Raw genomic sequence first — 14,769 nt, forward strand, 5'->3', positions numbered from 1 at the left:
TATATATGAGCTCAGAGTAGGGCTCCAGGGCCTGCTTCCAGAAAAAGGAGCTACAAGAAACAAGCCACAGCCCTGCCGAGACCTGACCCCAGGCAAAGGCAGCACACACAGATGGAGTGCCTGGGAAAAGCATCCTGCAGCCAGCTTCTAATGCCCTTTTTGGCAGAGCGCACAGCAGGGCTGCGGCATTCATCTGACCAGGTGAGGGGTGAAGGGACGGAGCTGCCAGATGTGTTTGGTGCTCTGTCCGCCGGGGAGCAGTGGAGATCCAAGGGGAAAATCCAAGTTATCCTTATTTCCACAGCAGGCTCTGTTTCAGGGCTGTGTGACTGTAGCCCCCCTCTCCGTCTGCTCTCTTCCCTTCCAACTCAAAACCCCGCTTCCCCAGGGAACGTCTGGAAATTTGCACCATGAAGTCTGCACAGCCGAAACATCTGCAGCACTTACAGCACCACCGTGCTGCTCTCTGCCCCGTCTGTGTAAGGCCAGCATGAGTTTAGCCACCGACACACAGCACAGCCTTCCCCACGCGATGGGGAAGTCACACCGTCAAGGGAAATGACACTTTGGGGGTTTTTAGGCCATGCAAATATGACGGAAGGGGGTCGTACTAATTGCTGCCTCTACTGGGAAAAGGCCTTTAATAAGGGAGATGGAACAATTCCCAGTCATCGCACTGGGAACAAGGGGGAGAGGGGGGAGGAAAAGGACAACTGGGCAGAAGAGCTATAGGGAAACGGATTCTTTTGCTATGCACAGCCAGTTCAAATCCAGCGTTGTCTGGCAGGGGCAGAGGCATGAACACGAGACGTTCCCAGGCCTGAGCGCTGGCAACTCAGTACAAGTGAAAGCGTTTGCGTTATAACCAGCACTGCCCCAAAATCCGTCACGAGCACACACACTCAGTCATCATCACACGGCACTGCCCGGTGCCGTCACTGGGACACCAAAGCTGCAGGCACCGTTGGTAAGGAGACACTCGGTCCCACTGCAGAAACCTTTCCCAGGAGCCTTGGCAGTGCAGCGGGACTGAGAGACTGGACTCCCATCTTACCTCAGCAAATAACTCACTAGCCATCAGCAGGGAGGGGAGAAGTAGTTTAGTTGCTCCTGCCTGCAGACACATAGGAGTTTGGTCGGTCCCTGAAATTGCCAAATAAGCAACTCAAGCAACACTAAATAGCTCTATTTCAGGCTACTGTTCTTTTTTTTTTCCCCATGGGAATTTTTGTTTGTTTTGGTTTAACTTGGTTTTATTTTTTACAACTGGCAAAGGATTTCTGCCTGACCAGTTCGCTCCAACTACTATCAGCTGCTTCTGAACAGGGAGGAAAAGACCCCTCAAGCCAGTCCGGGCATCCAAAAATGTGCCTCTGATGGTGAAATGCTGAAACAAAAAAGGATCAATACCATGCCAGTCACTCACGGAGGAGTTTGCAGCCTGCACAGGTCACTGCAGTTTCCCATCTGTCTCAGAGATACTTCTCCCCAATTATAAAAAACCCCAGAGATTTAACAGGCATGTTTTTCATCGCTATCGGCTCAATCTGGTGAAAAACTCAACCTCGCATATTTGTTTTTGCAGCCAGCGGGTGGTGTGGTGCTGCAGAAGCGAGATTTGGGTGAGAACTCCAGGCAGAAATCTGCTCGGGCCGGCTGGTGCTCCAGAAGGAATGCTTCCCATTTAACCTCTTCCATTGCCTCCATTTGCAAAGCAGATTAAACATTGCAGAGTTACAAGATACAATTATGCAGAACCAGCTATGATGCCAAGGACAGCATATTCACCTTTGTAGCTTGATCAATATTACTTATCAATAGCGAACCAGACCCAACGCAGGAGCCGTCTCTGGAGTGTGGAACTGCCCATAGCAAGCGCTCCCCTCACCTCCGTGCTTCATTAAGCACACAGAGGATCTGGCAGGGGCTGGCAATTAGATACGGAGCATTCAACCGCTCACGAATTCTCTGCAGATTCCACACAGATTACCTCCACGACACAATCCATTGATCAGAGGTGTATTCTCAGGCTCCACAGTTAATTACACTCCCTGCTGATGGATGAACAGCAAAGCCATCTCTGTGAAAATACACTGGTAGCAGAATGCCAAGCAACACAATCCTAAACAAAGACAAAAGGGGCTGGGAAGGATTTCAGAGCTTTCAAGGTTAAAGCTGCCTACAAAATATACCGGGGTCAGCACGACCAGGAAATAGATGTGGCAGAGGGGCACTGTCCCAAGAGAAGGGACAGCTCAGCCGGACTCCCAGCCCTCGTGAGTTCGTCCACTTGCAGGACAGGGGTTATACAGAACTGGGGAGGCAGCCAGGCGTGCTGGGAAAGATGCTGGAGTCTGGAGACCTCCACTGCACTTATGCTCTCAGCTACGTTCTCATGTCCAGACTTGCCCACTGCACTCTTGGTTTACACAGAAAAATGCACTAAGAGACTGAGGCCCAGCTTGGGAGGCAAAGGACAGCTCAGATCCAAAGCCTTGCTCCAGTGGTCTGTGTCACCAGAAGAAATCCCAGCTGAGGCTGTTCCCGAACACCACAAAAAGATCTCTGGAGCCTACCCAACAGCTCAGCGAAGAGCCAGCAATCCAGACACAGAATGCAAGTCAGATGTCACTGTGCCTAACCTCCTCTGGACCCTGCTATGCAACCCAGGGTAGACAAAGCCCTGCCAACTACTCCAGCCTCCAACTGTTTCTTTTGCTAGCTTGGGCAAGCGTCTTCCTCCTTTGCTTGTCTTGCCATCCAAGGCCACTGGAGATAAGACTACAACAACCTGCACCTCCCCAAGGTGCAAGCAGGGTGCCTGACCCCTTCTAAGAGCCCCAGAGCATAAAGGAGCCTAGGGCTGTTATAATCCACCTGCTGCTACAATCCAACTGCAAAAAAATATCCCTTGGTGCAGAGAGAAACACCCCCATTATTACTGCTGGCTGCCTGGTCCTGGGGCTGGGCCCAACAGCCAGCTGTGACTCCCAGGTGGCAATACCTCCCAAGCCAGCCTGCTTACCCCATCAGAGTAAAGAGAAATCTTTAATAAAATGCCTTCTTTGCAAGTTTTAAACAAAGCCTGCCATGTGCAGAGCCACACCAGCAGGAGAGATTGTCACTGATAATTCAGCTCAGCTTGCCGTCACACGCAATGGCTAGCTGGCAGACGTGTGCCCAGCCCAACACTCCTGCTTGCCCCTTACCTTTCAGGACACTGAGGACTGCATCATTGCTGTAGCGTTTTCGGGCGGCGTTGGTTGCCACGCAGTGGTAAGCCCCAGCATCACTCTCCCGCACATCCACGATTTGGAGGACACCATTTGGAAGGGTTATAAACCTGAGTGACCAAAAGGAAGAGTGTGAGACAGGCTATGCTTTACCTGAGCTCCTCATCAACTCAAAGCCCATTTATCCCTTCTTTTTCTCCTGCAGATGTATCATGTACAGACCCTGGTAACCACAGCAGAGTGGGACCGACAAACCTTTGAGCCACCCCACTGGTGGTTCTTAAAAAGCAACAGATACAGACCTATCTGTGGCACTGGAGTTTTCACAACACAGGATCTGCTTTTGGTAGACCAGACCAACAAGGCTTTGCTGATACAAGCCAACTGTACAGTATAAAACAACTGCATACGCACATACACATTTCTACATGCAGATTTGTAGACATCTCCAGGTGTACCAGTGCCTTCACACAGACTACAGCCAGTTTTGCCACTTGATTTTCACAAAGGTTTGGTAGACAGAGAAAAAGTACATCGCAAAGAAGTCTGAACATCTTTCTCCTGTTGCGCCTCAAATACATGAAGGGACCAACTGATACATAGCTACATCTTCACGGCCCAAAGCAGCCAGACACAGCCGCCTAAAGCTGCACCATTCCTGGGTTGTGTTGATTGCTTTTGTTCTTCCAAGAGTTTCTGGCTTTCACAAGCTGACAAACTTACAGCCGGGCATTCAGCATCCCCCTATTTGCCCATGGCGTGCTACTGGGCAACACCTCCACGGAGTGAAATGGCTACATGGCTCACAACATGAACACAATCCTTGCCGCATTCTACTGAACAAAGCAGATGATTAGCAATTAGCATAAAAGTAGGAGCTGGCTGTCAGCATCTCCATTTTCTGCCTGGATTCCTAGATGGCAGCCTCTTTATTCCTGAATGCAAGGCGCAAAGCCTACGTGATCCTTTTTAATTATATATGAGATCCATTTTTAATTGCAAGCCTCTATAAACAGAGCTGCCGAGCTTTGACAGGCAGCTCTGGGTTATCAGTCTTCATTATGAAGAGGACACATTCAAAGGCAATTGCTAAGAGGAGGGATAGCAGCTATTCCATGGGAACAGCACAAAGACAAGTTATAACTATGAACGCCATTACTTCCATCCACAAAGATCCCAGTAAGTACACTTGATAAGTAGAACTGTGGTTCTCCAGGTGCTGAGACAGCTGGAGTGCCATGAGTGAAGGTCACGGAACCAGGAGGACCTTAAGAGATCACCCATCCTGTGTTCAAGCCATGGGCACCAATAGCACACCTGCTCCACAAACATTTATCCTAAATCTCCAGCAATGGAAATACCTCCCCTGCCCTAAGCAGTCTGTTCCATGGACAAATACCTCTGCTGTGAGTCTAGCGTCTATCCTGGACCTCGGCTGCTGCAATCTGAGCTCATCACTTCTCGTCCTTTTCACAGCTAATGAAGAGACAGAAGAGCTAAGAGAGCTCCTCCAGTGACCATACTGTCTCTACTGGCACACTCTTACAGCCTGATTCATGGACACAGACTTGCTGAAGCTTCCCATGTACACCAGGGCAACTGCCCTGCATCCCTGGAGCCACGCTCCCGCTACATACAAAGATGCTTTTCTCAGGATCAAGTTCCAGAGGCCTCAGAGGAGGTGGTACCCAGAAAGCCCTCATCAGGATGCCTCATCAGGACTCAGGAGAAAGAAGACAAATATTTGCATCCTCTCAGCTCCGAGGAGGGAAAGCCTCCCACTGCGATAATATTTATTTTTGTCGTGCATCTGCTATTTGAGTCTGTAATTAATATCAACATATTTCAAACACTAGACGAGGCATCTCCCAGCCACAAAAAGACACTCCAATTATGTATCACAGATTCACTGAGGCTGGGAAGGACGTCTGAAAATTGCCTATGGTCTTTCCACTCTCAGAGCAGGGTCAGCTCAGGACCGTGTCCACAGTCACACTCATGCAACACACCCGCCTTCTCTTGAGGGCAGAAAACAAGCCACTGTGTTTCTAAAGAGAGCAGGAGCTGGAGGCAAGGGGGAGCGAGCAAGGAGACTCGATCAACACGTAGCTCAAGATGGTCCTTTTGGCGAGGCCAGCAGTGGAGAAGTCTACTTCATGCAGTATGTCCTATGGTGAGCACTGCTCTCCCAGGGAAGCAAGGAGGAGAGAAAGGCAGGATTTCTCTAGCCAGAGTTTCTCCCAGCTGCTCAAAGCCTCCAGCTCTTCAGGTCCCAGCAGCCCTGGACTAGAAGACTCCAGGCAGCCTGCAAGGGCGTTCTGCTCCATCCCCAGGCTCTCTGCAAGGATGCCAAGTTTGCCTGATGATTCAGAGCAGACAGTTGGCACTAGCTTTTCTACCACACAAAGGGCAAATCTTTTTGTCTGCTCACCTTCACTATGGAATAAGCAGAAAACAAAAATCAAAGGACACAGACCCCGGGAGAAACAGAAATGCTGGTGCCACGGCTATGTCGGGAGTTTTGCTGTTGACAGCTATAGTGCCAGGATCTCACAGACAACCACCCTGAATGGGGGCGAAAGGCAGGCCCCCCACTTGCCACAGGTAGCTGGTTAAAGGGCAGCACACACAGACCAGGGCCCACCTACCGTAGGCACAGAAGGCAGCAAGATGAAGTGCAACAGGACACAGACGTGTCGCTGTTCCCCTCTCTGCTCCTCCCCAGGCACACTCGTACAGGAGAGCAGGGGCAGAGAATGAAGCACAGAGGGACCGATGGCTGCCCACTTCTTCAGTAACCATTGCGAGGGCAGTTCAGCTCAAGAACTGAAATCAAACACCGCTGCCTTGTGTCCAAGCCCTGCAACCCTACAGCTCTGTGCACTGTGCTGTGTGTATAGCAGAGAATATTTAAGTATTAACAGTCCAGTTCCCTTTCTTACCTTCTCCCCAGCAAACTGCTGGCACATCCTTCCTCGCATCCTTTTGAAGGTATACAAAACAGACTAAAGTACCAGTCCTCAGGACAAGTTAGGAGCCTGCAGCTTTGTTGCAGACTCAAATTCTACAAGCCCTTTTGCTCACAGCTCAGGAGCTCTGTACATGAATGAGAGCCATATTAAGGCACTCCTGACACATGACAGAAGTAAACTCTCCACACAGATAAAACCCTCACTTAGCCAAAATGTGGAAAAAGATATTGTGATTGCAGACCATGTGACGTGTAGGGTACGTGTTTATGTGCAGAGCTCCAAAGACCTCCAGCTCTTAGCAAGTACTCATCTTGGCTCTAGAGAAAATAAACAGTAATTTGGAGCCTGGCGTGAAACACAGCCAGCACCTAAACCAGAGAAGAGATTACGCCAAGATATGAGGTACACGCCCCAAAGCAACTGCAATCTAGAGAAATCCTGCAAGCCACCTCTCAGCAGCTGCTGCAGATTTAAGACAATGGTTTTTAAAAGTACTTCAGGGGCAGAACTGCAAAATACTTCTGTGCCTTACTCACTCACATACGAAAGTTAGATTTTGTCCTGAACTTCAGCAGGAATCATCTGAAATCATCAACAAGCACTTCTCTACCCTTTGGGTTGTCTAAGCATTTTTTAAGCTCAGCCATCAGCATGTTAGAGGTGGCACAATGCTAGAACCTGTGCCCAAGGGCAAAGGCTGAAGAGAGAGCCCAAAGGCAAGATCAACATAAAAAAGAAAAAAGAAGAAAGAAAAAAAGACAGAAAAAGGAAAAAAAAGCAGTATTGGCTTGCCATGACTATTTTATCCCTCTTAAAATAAATCATAAACACTGATGTAGCAGCATTATCTCAAGGGTTGTATCTATAGCCCCAGAGCCTGATTTTGTACATAAACCTAACCTTGCTATTCTGGAATATGAAATCATCATCCTGACGCCTACCTATCCAAATGATTGCATTTTCACAGGCTCATCAGATGCGTGCGCAGGAGGGAGTCCACAGTAATCAGAGGCTGGCCTGCGATCTGGTCCTTAGGCATGATGGGGTAAGGATAACAGAGCTCTGGTTGGCAGCCAATGTTTCCTGGAATTCACTTAATTCCTTCGAAAGCCGGTTATATTAAATCCAACAACAAAAACTAGACAACAACAAAAAAGCAAATCCTTCTGAAAAAGCACATTAGCTAAAACATGATTTAAAAAGCAAGATCTGCAGCCAGAGATTATGGTCTGGCTTTTACAAGGAAAACAATTTTCAGGCTGCCCGTGTTGAAAGCAATCTCCAAGCAAGTAATTTCACAACATCCATCGAGCTGTCTCATTAAAAAGCCATTGCCCTATCTATGGCACACTTCCCTCTGCAATCCCTTCTTTTTTGTTTTTTCTTTCTTTTTAATTAAATAATTTTCTTCTCATTACAAAGCAACAGCCTCCTATAAACCTTTAGATGCCACACTTCAGACTCAAGGATATAAGCGGTTATTCTTACAGTAATAGTTGTTGCTGCAAAATTATTCCTAAACCTTACCCCACCCCTCCTTGCCTCCTCTCCTCCTGCCTCTTGGCTTAACTTCCCTGGGAGGGAAACGGCTCCTTCTGCCGAACAGAAAATGAGTTTTTAAGAACTAAAGGACAATGCAGCCACTGATCCCCTGCAGGAGTGACATCTACAGACCAACTAACAGCCAACTAATGGCTTATCCTCTTCTCATGCTTGTAACTGACTTTCATTAAGGAAAAATATCATGCTGCAGGACTGTTATCTTTTCCCCCAAAAAAAAGAAAATTCAGGGTTTTTTCTAGATTACCTCTAAATATGGGAATAAAACAAATGGAAAGACCTCCCAGGTTACTGAGCACACACAGTGCTCTAGAAGAATCATTAACCCTGAGACAAATCTGTGCAGGAAAACAGTGAAGAACATGACCGTCTCTAAAACCACAACCAAAATGAAAGAAAAAACACATCATGGAGTTCAGCTGGGTATGCCCAGTATCCCCAGTGCTCCACCCTCAGAGTCAGCAGGAAAAATATTCCTCACGCCAGGCGCAATCCCCCAAAGACTTCTACCTCACTTCACTTCACACAAGAGGACAAGCCAAAGGCAGCCCACGCGACAGCCCACTGTGCCCTGTTCCATGCACACACAGGCCTTCACAGGGTGCAGGTTCTGTGCTGGAAGAACTGGCACAATTTCAAGTTTCACTATTCACTTTTATGCTGCTGTTTGCCTTTCTGCATAGTCTTGGTTTCCCTCCAACGCTCTGGATAGGGAGTAAATGGCTGATGTAAACTGTGCTGAAATCATGCAGCTTTGCATACAGCCTTTCCAGACCACTGGAGAACCAAGTTGGACCTGTTTGCATTTGAACACCTCCTCTTACATCACTTCATTATCAGGTCCAAATCTGGTCTGTCATCTCTCTGTCCATTCTACCTTTTTATGAAGGATCTCCACATCCTAAATGGTCAGGGTTTGGTTTGCTGACCCAAGAAAGCAATCAGGGAATCACCTGGGTTCTGCTGGAACAGCTTCATGGTCCTTCTCCCACGTGATGACAGGGGAGGGCAGTCCTTCGATCCGACACTCAAACCGGGCCATGCCATTTTCTTCCACTGTCTGCGACTCCGGCTGTTGGAAAAAGCGTGATAATGCTGGGGAAAGAAGAAGGGAAAAAAGTTAATAACTCAGTGTTTCTGCTGAGAAATGCAAACTTGTTTTGTTACATGAGTTAAGAGGAAGGCTTTCTCTCCAAAGATAGCCTGAAATGCAATTCCTCACTTTCCCACGCTCTACAGACCCTCAGCAGTCCTAACAACACTAACTGAAAGGTTTCAATGTGCAAATTTGCTTCTTGCCTCATTTTCTCCTTTAAGGCAACAGTGTGAGAGAAAAGAGAGGCAATTAGCTGGTTTCAGCAGTTGCCTTCCTAAATTACTTCCTTGTCTGTTCACTTGCTCCATTTGGGAAGGACACGTAGAATGAGAAAAAGAAGAGGCGAAATGCCACAACCCCGAGAGAGGAGAGTTTCCCCTTGCCTTGTGGCATTCCCGCAGCCACAGGAAATTAAAACAAGGCAAGAGGAAGAACAAAGCCAGATGTCAAGTTACTGACACTAAACAACTGCCCACAGGCTGGCAATGCTGGAGACTAAGGCGAGAGACCGTAAGAGTTATGATCCTCCTCCATAGCGAACAGCTTTGCCTGCAGAAACCAACTTCATCCTACTCGAGCAGATAAGATGCAGCCAGGAGGATACAGACCTTGCTAAGAGGAGGAGCACAGATTTCATACATGCCAAGACACCTGTTTGCTCTCCAAGGCTCACCTCCATCTATCTGCTTCTTTCTATACTACAGAGGCTGAACTTGCTTCGGAGACAAAGCATTAATGTTTGTGATTGCTCTTGGACCGCATCCTTCCCATCCTTCATACACAGCTGCCTGATCTTCCTCCCTTTCCAGTACACTGCAAAACCCTGCTGATTTCAGCCGAGCAGAAACTCTCCCCCCTGGGGCTGTCAGCATCTGTCCTATCAATAGCATAACCCGAAGGCATCTCAGTCACACGGTGGAGTTTTGAATATGCATGCAGGCTCCTTGATGGGGGCAGAAAGCTTGTATTCTTCTCCACCAGAAAAACTGGCTCCTGCTTTCAATAAGTCTCTGTTAAACCGCCTTTGCTGTTAAACCCACCCTGCCGTACAAATGTATCCAGCAATATTATAACAGAAGTGCCAAAAATCTTGAACGTGGCACAATAAACATAAACATTTCACCCAGAAAACAGGCTTGACTGCTGAGCCAAGTGCAGCAGGACCCCAAGTGACCTTCTGGTCCTCCAACACAATCATGTGCTTGTCCCACTACCGCTTCCCAAGAAGCTTGCTTTGGATTTCACAGGACTCCAAAACTGAAGTTTTCTTTGCATCACACACATACAAAGATACATGCACACACATACACACTTTACTGTAGTGTTAGCTTGAGAAAGTATGTACAGTTTTGAAAATTAAGTGCTTTTACATGACCCATTTTAACCTCAGCATATTCTCAGCTGCCGTTAGTGTTTTTTTCTTTAACTTAAATAGTTATCACGTGTTTAAAGCAACTCATTGCTCTCTGCAGCAGCTACAGACTGAATTCTCCCACCAGCTGTCCACCAAGTCTAGTTTTTCAATTCAATACAAATGACAATGAAAAATGTTTTCCTGGAAAAATTTGAAAAAGACATTAATATGTAAGGCCCCAATTCAGTCAAGTGCTTTAGTATTTTCAAATATACACTACAGACCACTTTAACACCAAGTAATTTCTACGGATTACAAGATCTTTTAAGCTCATGTTAATAAAACTTGCTGAACCCAAGAGTTTAAAAGAAAATCCATCAAATGCCAGCGCATGTTCAGGATGGCACCATCAAAACAACCTCTAGACCAGCCTCCAGAGATGGGAGAGCCTAAGTAGCACATGGTGTGCACAAACAGCAACGCCACTGTCACCAACAGTGGTGAAAAGGCTCCATAAATCCCAGTGGGCAGCTCCCCGCTCTCTTTGCTCTCCCTCACAGCATGCACATACATGTTGTACAGTTTGGTAAGAGATGCAGGATGTTTAATGAGCCAGGCTCACCTCTGCACATTTTGGCATGAAGCACAAAGCAGTACAAAACGTGATGGTGCCTCCTGGACTCCCCGGGGTTACCCAGACACTAACCTGTCCAAAAGCACGGGGCTGCCGGCTATTCCTCCCCATCACCTACCAGACCTGCGTCTGCAAACTTGAAATTCCCTGCTGAGAACCGGATCCTGCCCTTCACCTCCACCCAGCCCCATCTGCCTGCTGTGCTGGGCTCCGGAACGGCTCTTCAAAAGCAAAGAGCCAAGAAATGCACCCGTGACAGATTTCTCATTAGGATGTGGAGAAGCGTGACTAAACAGCGACCCTGATTAGGGAGCGCAGCGTCCCTCCCGCTCCAAGTGGCACGCAGGAACAGCCAGGCTTCCCAGGCAGAGTCACAGCTCCCCGGTAGAGCCAGCAAAGGCTGAGAGTTCAGTGGGTGCTGAAGGTCCAACCCTGGCAACGCAGAGCAAACCTTGTTGTGTCTCTTAGCACCTTCTCGTGATAACTCTTGGGGTGGGATTCAGAAGCTGAGCAGCTCAGTTTTCTTCTTTTACAGGATCAGGATAGGGACAGCGGGAATCGCTGAGGACAGGCTGAAGAAAAATCACCTCTGCAAGCTCTGAAAGAAGCAGCCTGCAGCTTGCCTAGTGAAGGAGAGGACAGGGAACAGAAACAGGGATCTTCTGGCCACAGAAAGCAACACCAAAGCAAGATAAGAAAGGTGAAAAGGTTTCTTTGACACGGGACCAAACAAGAACCCTGGATCTCAGCACCAGTAAGGTTCAGGCAGAGACAGAACTGCTGGCCAGGCTCATCGCTGCTCCGCAAGCATCTTCTGCCTCAGCTTGGGGCCAAGACCACAGCATGCTGCGATCCCTTGTGTTCCTCCTCTGTCATCCCAAGGGGTACTAAGGCAGAACACATCCAGCACCTACAGCACGACCCAACCTAGGCTCAGAGCTGTGCTGCAAACAGCTGGCGCTGGGAGGAAAGAAGAGAATCAGCCAGAGCAAGGCAGGCCTGCTGTGGAAGGGAAGGACTGGAAAGCAGGTCCCCCTGCTCTGACGCACTGCACAGACACACGTGCGGGTCACAGCGAGCACAAGACAGGCTCCAACACACTGCTCACCCTAGGGCCACAGGGATCCTTAGGAGGGGCTGTTCTCCTCCCAGAAACATGTTCTGATGGAAGGGGTTACTGCAGAAGTGCTGCAAAGTGAGAGGTTTTCACGTAGGGAGGCAGGGAAAGAAGATGCTTGAGGGGAAAAGACAAAACAAAGATGACGGATACATACTGGACATTATTTTCAACTTCTCAGCTAGAGTTTAGCTTGCAAAGCCATCCCGAACCACAAAACACCTCCCAGCCCTGTTACACTGATTACCCTGAACACCTTAATAGGCCACTCAGTAAAAATTACCCACTGCAGGCAAGAAGGTGAAGAGCATTACAGAAAATTGCCCACAGCAACATGCCAAAGCACCAGGCTCTGCGCCTTCAGGAATGGAGCATGCAGCTCTCTCCCTGCTGACACGTTAAACCCAGCTGGAGCCAAGCCGTGTGTGCCAAGGCTTTTAGCCCCAAACCCAGGGGTGACTGCAGGATGGTGAAACACAGCACCCTCCCCCTCTCCCAGCAGCCTGATCCGTGCAGGAGGCCGTGAGCTTGGAAAGACTGCCAGCCAGCAACACTACACCCCAGGCAGAAAATGCAGTCTATGCAAGGAATTCAGCCTTCTGAAATGGGCTTGCTGCTCTCTCCCACAGCGCTTTGCCCCTAGACTCTCCATGTGCTCGTCCCCTTTGGATCTTTTACAATTATTAGGAGGTATTTCTAAGCTGGGGGCAACTTCGGCTCCCACTGAGATCTCATACACTGCCCAGACGCCCTGTCTCCAAACGGCTCACCTCTGAACAGGCTGGAGGGGGAGGAAGGGAAACAGGCACAGAAAGTCATGGGAGCGATTTGCCACGGCCCGACAGTGTGGTAGAGGCAGAGCCAGACCAGCGCTCGGTCTGCAGGACCATCTGGCAGCACAGGACCTGTGCTGCTCAGCTATCCCGTACAGGGCTTGCTCCTGCCTCCTCAAAGATGCTGGTTCCCCACCTACTCGAAACAGCACTGAAAGTCCCATCTGCAGATGGTCCAGAGCCTGTGCATTAGTCTGCTAGAGGTTTCCCTGCCCAGCCTGGCTCTTCCTACAGTCACCAAAATAAATCCTTAAAATAAGAGTAAATCCCAGCCTGCCTTTCCTCAAATCTCTGACACATGGCACATCACGGAGAAGCGATGCTCTCCTTGTGGAGAGTGGTTCAGGAGAGCCCGTATGCATTGATTCCTGCTGTGGCCTGTCCCTCCAGGTGCAGCAACGCACCAAACCTCTCCTGTGATCGCTGCCAGCAGCCACGCGATGCAGGCCCGTTCCCTCCAGGCACAGCAAACATCTTCATCTGACAGTCACAATTACTGTAATTTTCTAGAACCTCCCTCGCACAAAATGTTTAAGCTAAATTAACAGCTTTAACAAATCTTCACAGATGTAGTTATTAACAGGTAGAAACCTACACCTTCCCACAACTAAAATAACACCGCTGGTATTTCCACATGGGAGCACGCAAGGCTCAGAGAAACCCGCAAACCTAATTTGTCAGCCTGGGCGGCTGCTCACTTAACAGGCACACTCACACCGAGAGCTATCACAGACTCGCTCCTCCTCGTTTGCCCCGGCCACCACCGCCACGAGGTGTGGACAGCCGACCGTAGATGGATCCCCAGCCCAGGAAAGGAAAGGAACTGCTGGTCAGAAGCACAGGCTGATGGCAGGGTTAATATATCCCACCTGCTGAACAGGTTTTCTTCTACTGGCCTGTACTCATCAGCAGTACCCAGGGCAATCAGCACAAAGAATAACGCCATCTACACCTAAACAGCCTTGGATAGGCTACTGTATTCAGCCGCAGGGATTAAAAAAAAAAAAAAAAGGCCTTTACAATCCTCATTTGCACCAGCTGAATGCTAATGGACCAAGTGTTTCTGCCCAACCCACAAAACAAATCGAAGCCAGAGATGCATTTCATTAATCAATTCCCTTGCTGCTCTCCGTTCAGAAATGAATGTTATGTCATGTGCACGCAGCACTTTCCTTGTGCAGATGGTAATAAAAGAAGACATATATAGGGACACACAAGGAGAGAATTCACCTGAAATTTCCCATTTCCGGGAGAAATCCAGAACGGGATGGAGAGATGCGTCAGCTATATACGCTCCTCTGGAAAAGTCCAGGGGGAGAGAAGGGCAATTTAAGTCAGCCTCCTGTTTTTGAGATGTCTCCACTGTTCTCACTCCTGAGACACCAAGCAATAAACCCAGGTCCATAACAGAGGCGCAAACCATTGCCACCAGGCAAGAGGCATGGGACAAACTTCAACACAAGTCACCCCTAAAAGGGAATATATTCTAATTTAGGGTGGCTGGGATTGAGGCAGGAGCATCCAAATAAATCCTCTTGGATTAATGATGCCTTTTTTACTCCAGGTCCCCCACCTCCTCAGACAGTATCCACATGCAGGATCCCTGACTCCATCTTCACAGCCCTCAGGAGCTCTCCTTCACTTAATGAAATACTGGAACCAGCTATTTATCTGGCACTACAAATCACTGAAAGGGGGGAACAGGAGGGATGGGTGACCAGCTCTGTGGGTGCTGCACGCTGAACATCTTCTGAGCAGAAAAGGAGGACATGTTGCATAGGTCAAAGATTTCCCCCTGATCTGGCAAAATCTTCACCTGCCATCAGGAGTGCTGGTTTCTACAGCACAGTGCTCACAGACCGAAACACACGCTTGGCCAGACCTGGGCCCCTCTGCCTGGGGTACCAGAGGTTAAATACATCATGGGGTGCTAGGAGTGGGTGCTAGGATATCCACTCTCCATCTTCACC

General features: G+C 48.7%; 1 protein-coding gene across 6 annotated transcripts in view; it reads right to left on the reverse strand.

Moving 5' to 3' along the window:
• IGDCC4 (immunoglobulin superfamily DCC subclass member 4) overlaps nucleotides 1-14,769 on the reverse strand; it is a 100,444-nt gene that overhangs the window by 46,222 nt on the left and 39,453 nt on the right. For 5 of the 6 annotated variants that reach the window (XM_054837221.1, XM_054837219.1, XM_054837217.1 and 2 more), the window contains exons 3-4: nucleotides 8,719-8,860; nucleotides 3,210-3,343 (exon numbers count right to left, since the gene is read on the reverse strand). In XM_054837221.1, the coding sequence (XP_054693196.1) occupies nucleotides 3,210-3,343; nucleotides 8,719-8,860 (276 nt within the window). The remainder of the gene's footprint in view (nucleotides 1-3,209; nucleotides 3,344-8,718; nucleotides 8,861-14,769) is intronic. The other variant, XM_054837220.1, reaches the window with a different exon arrangement.

Source organism: Grus americana, chromosome 10 (genome assembly GCF_028858705.1).
Source record: "Grus americana isolate bGruAme1 chromosome 10, bGruAme1.mat, whole genome shotgun sequence".
In the NCBI taxonomy this organism is placed as follows: Eukaryota; Metazoa; Chordata; class Aves; order Gruiformes; family Gruidae; genus Grus; species Grus americana.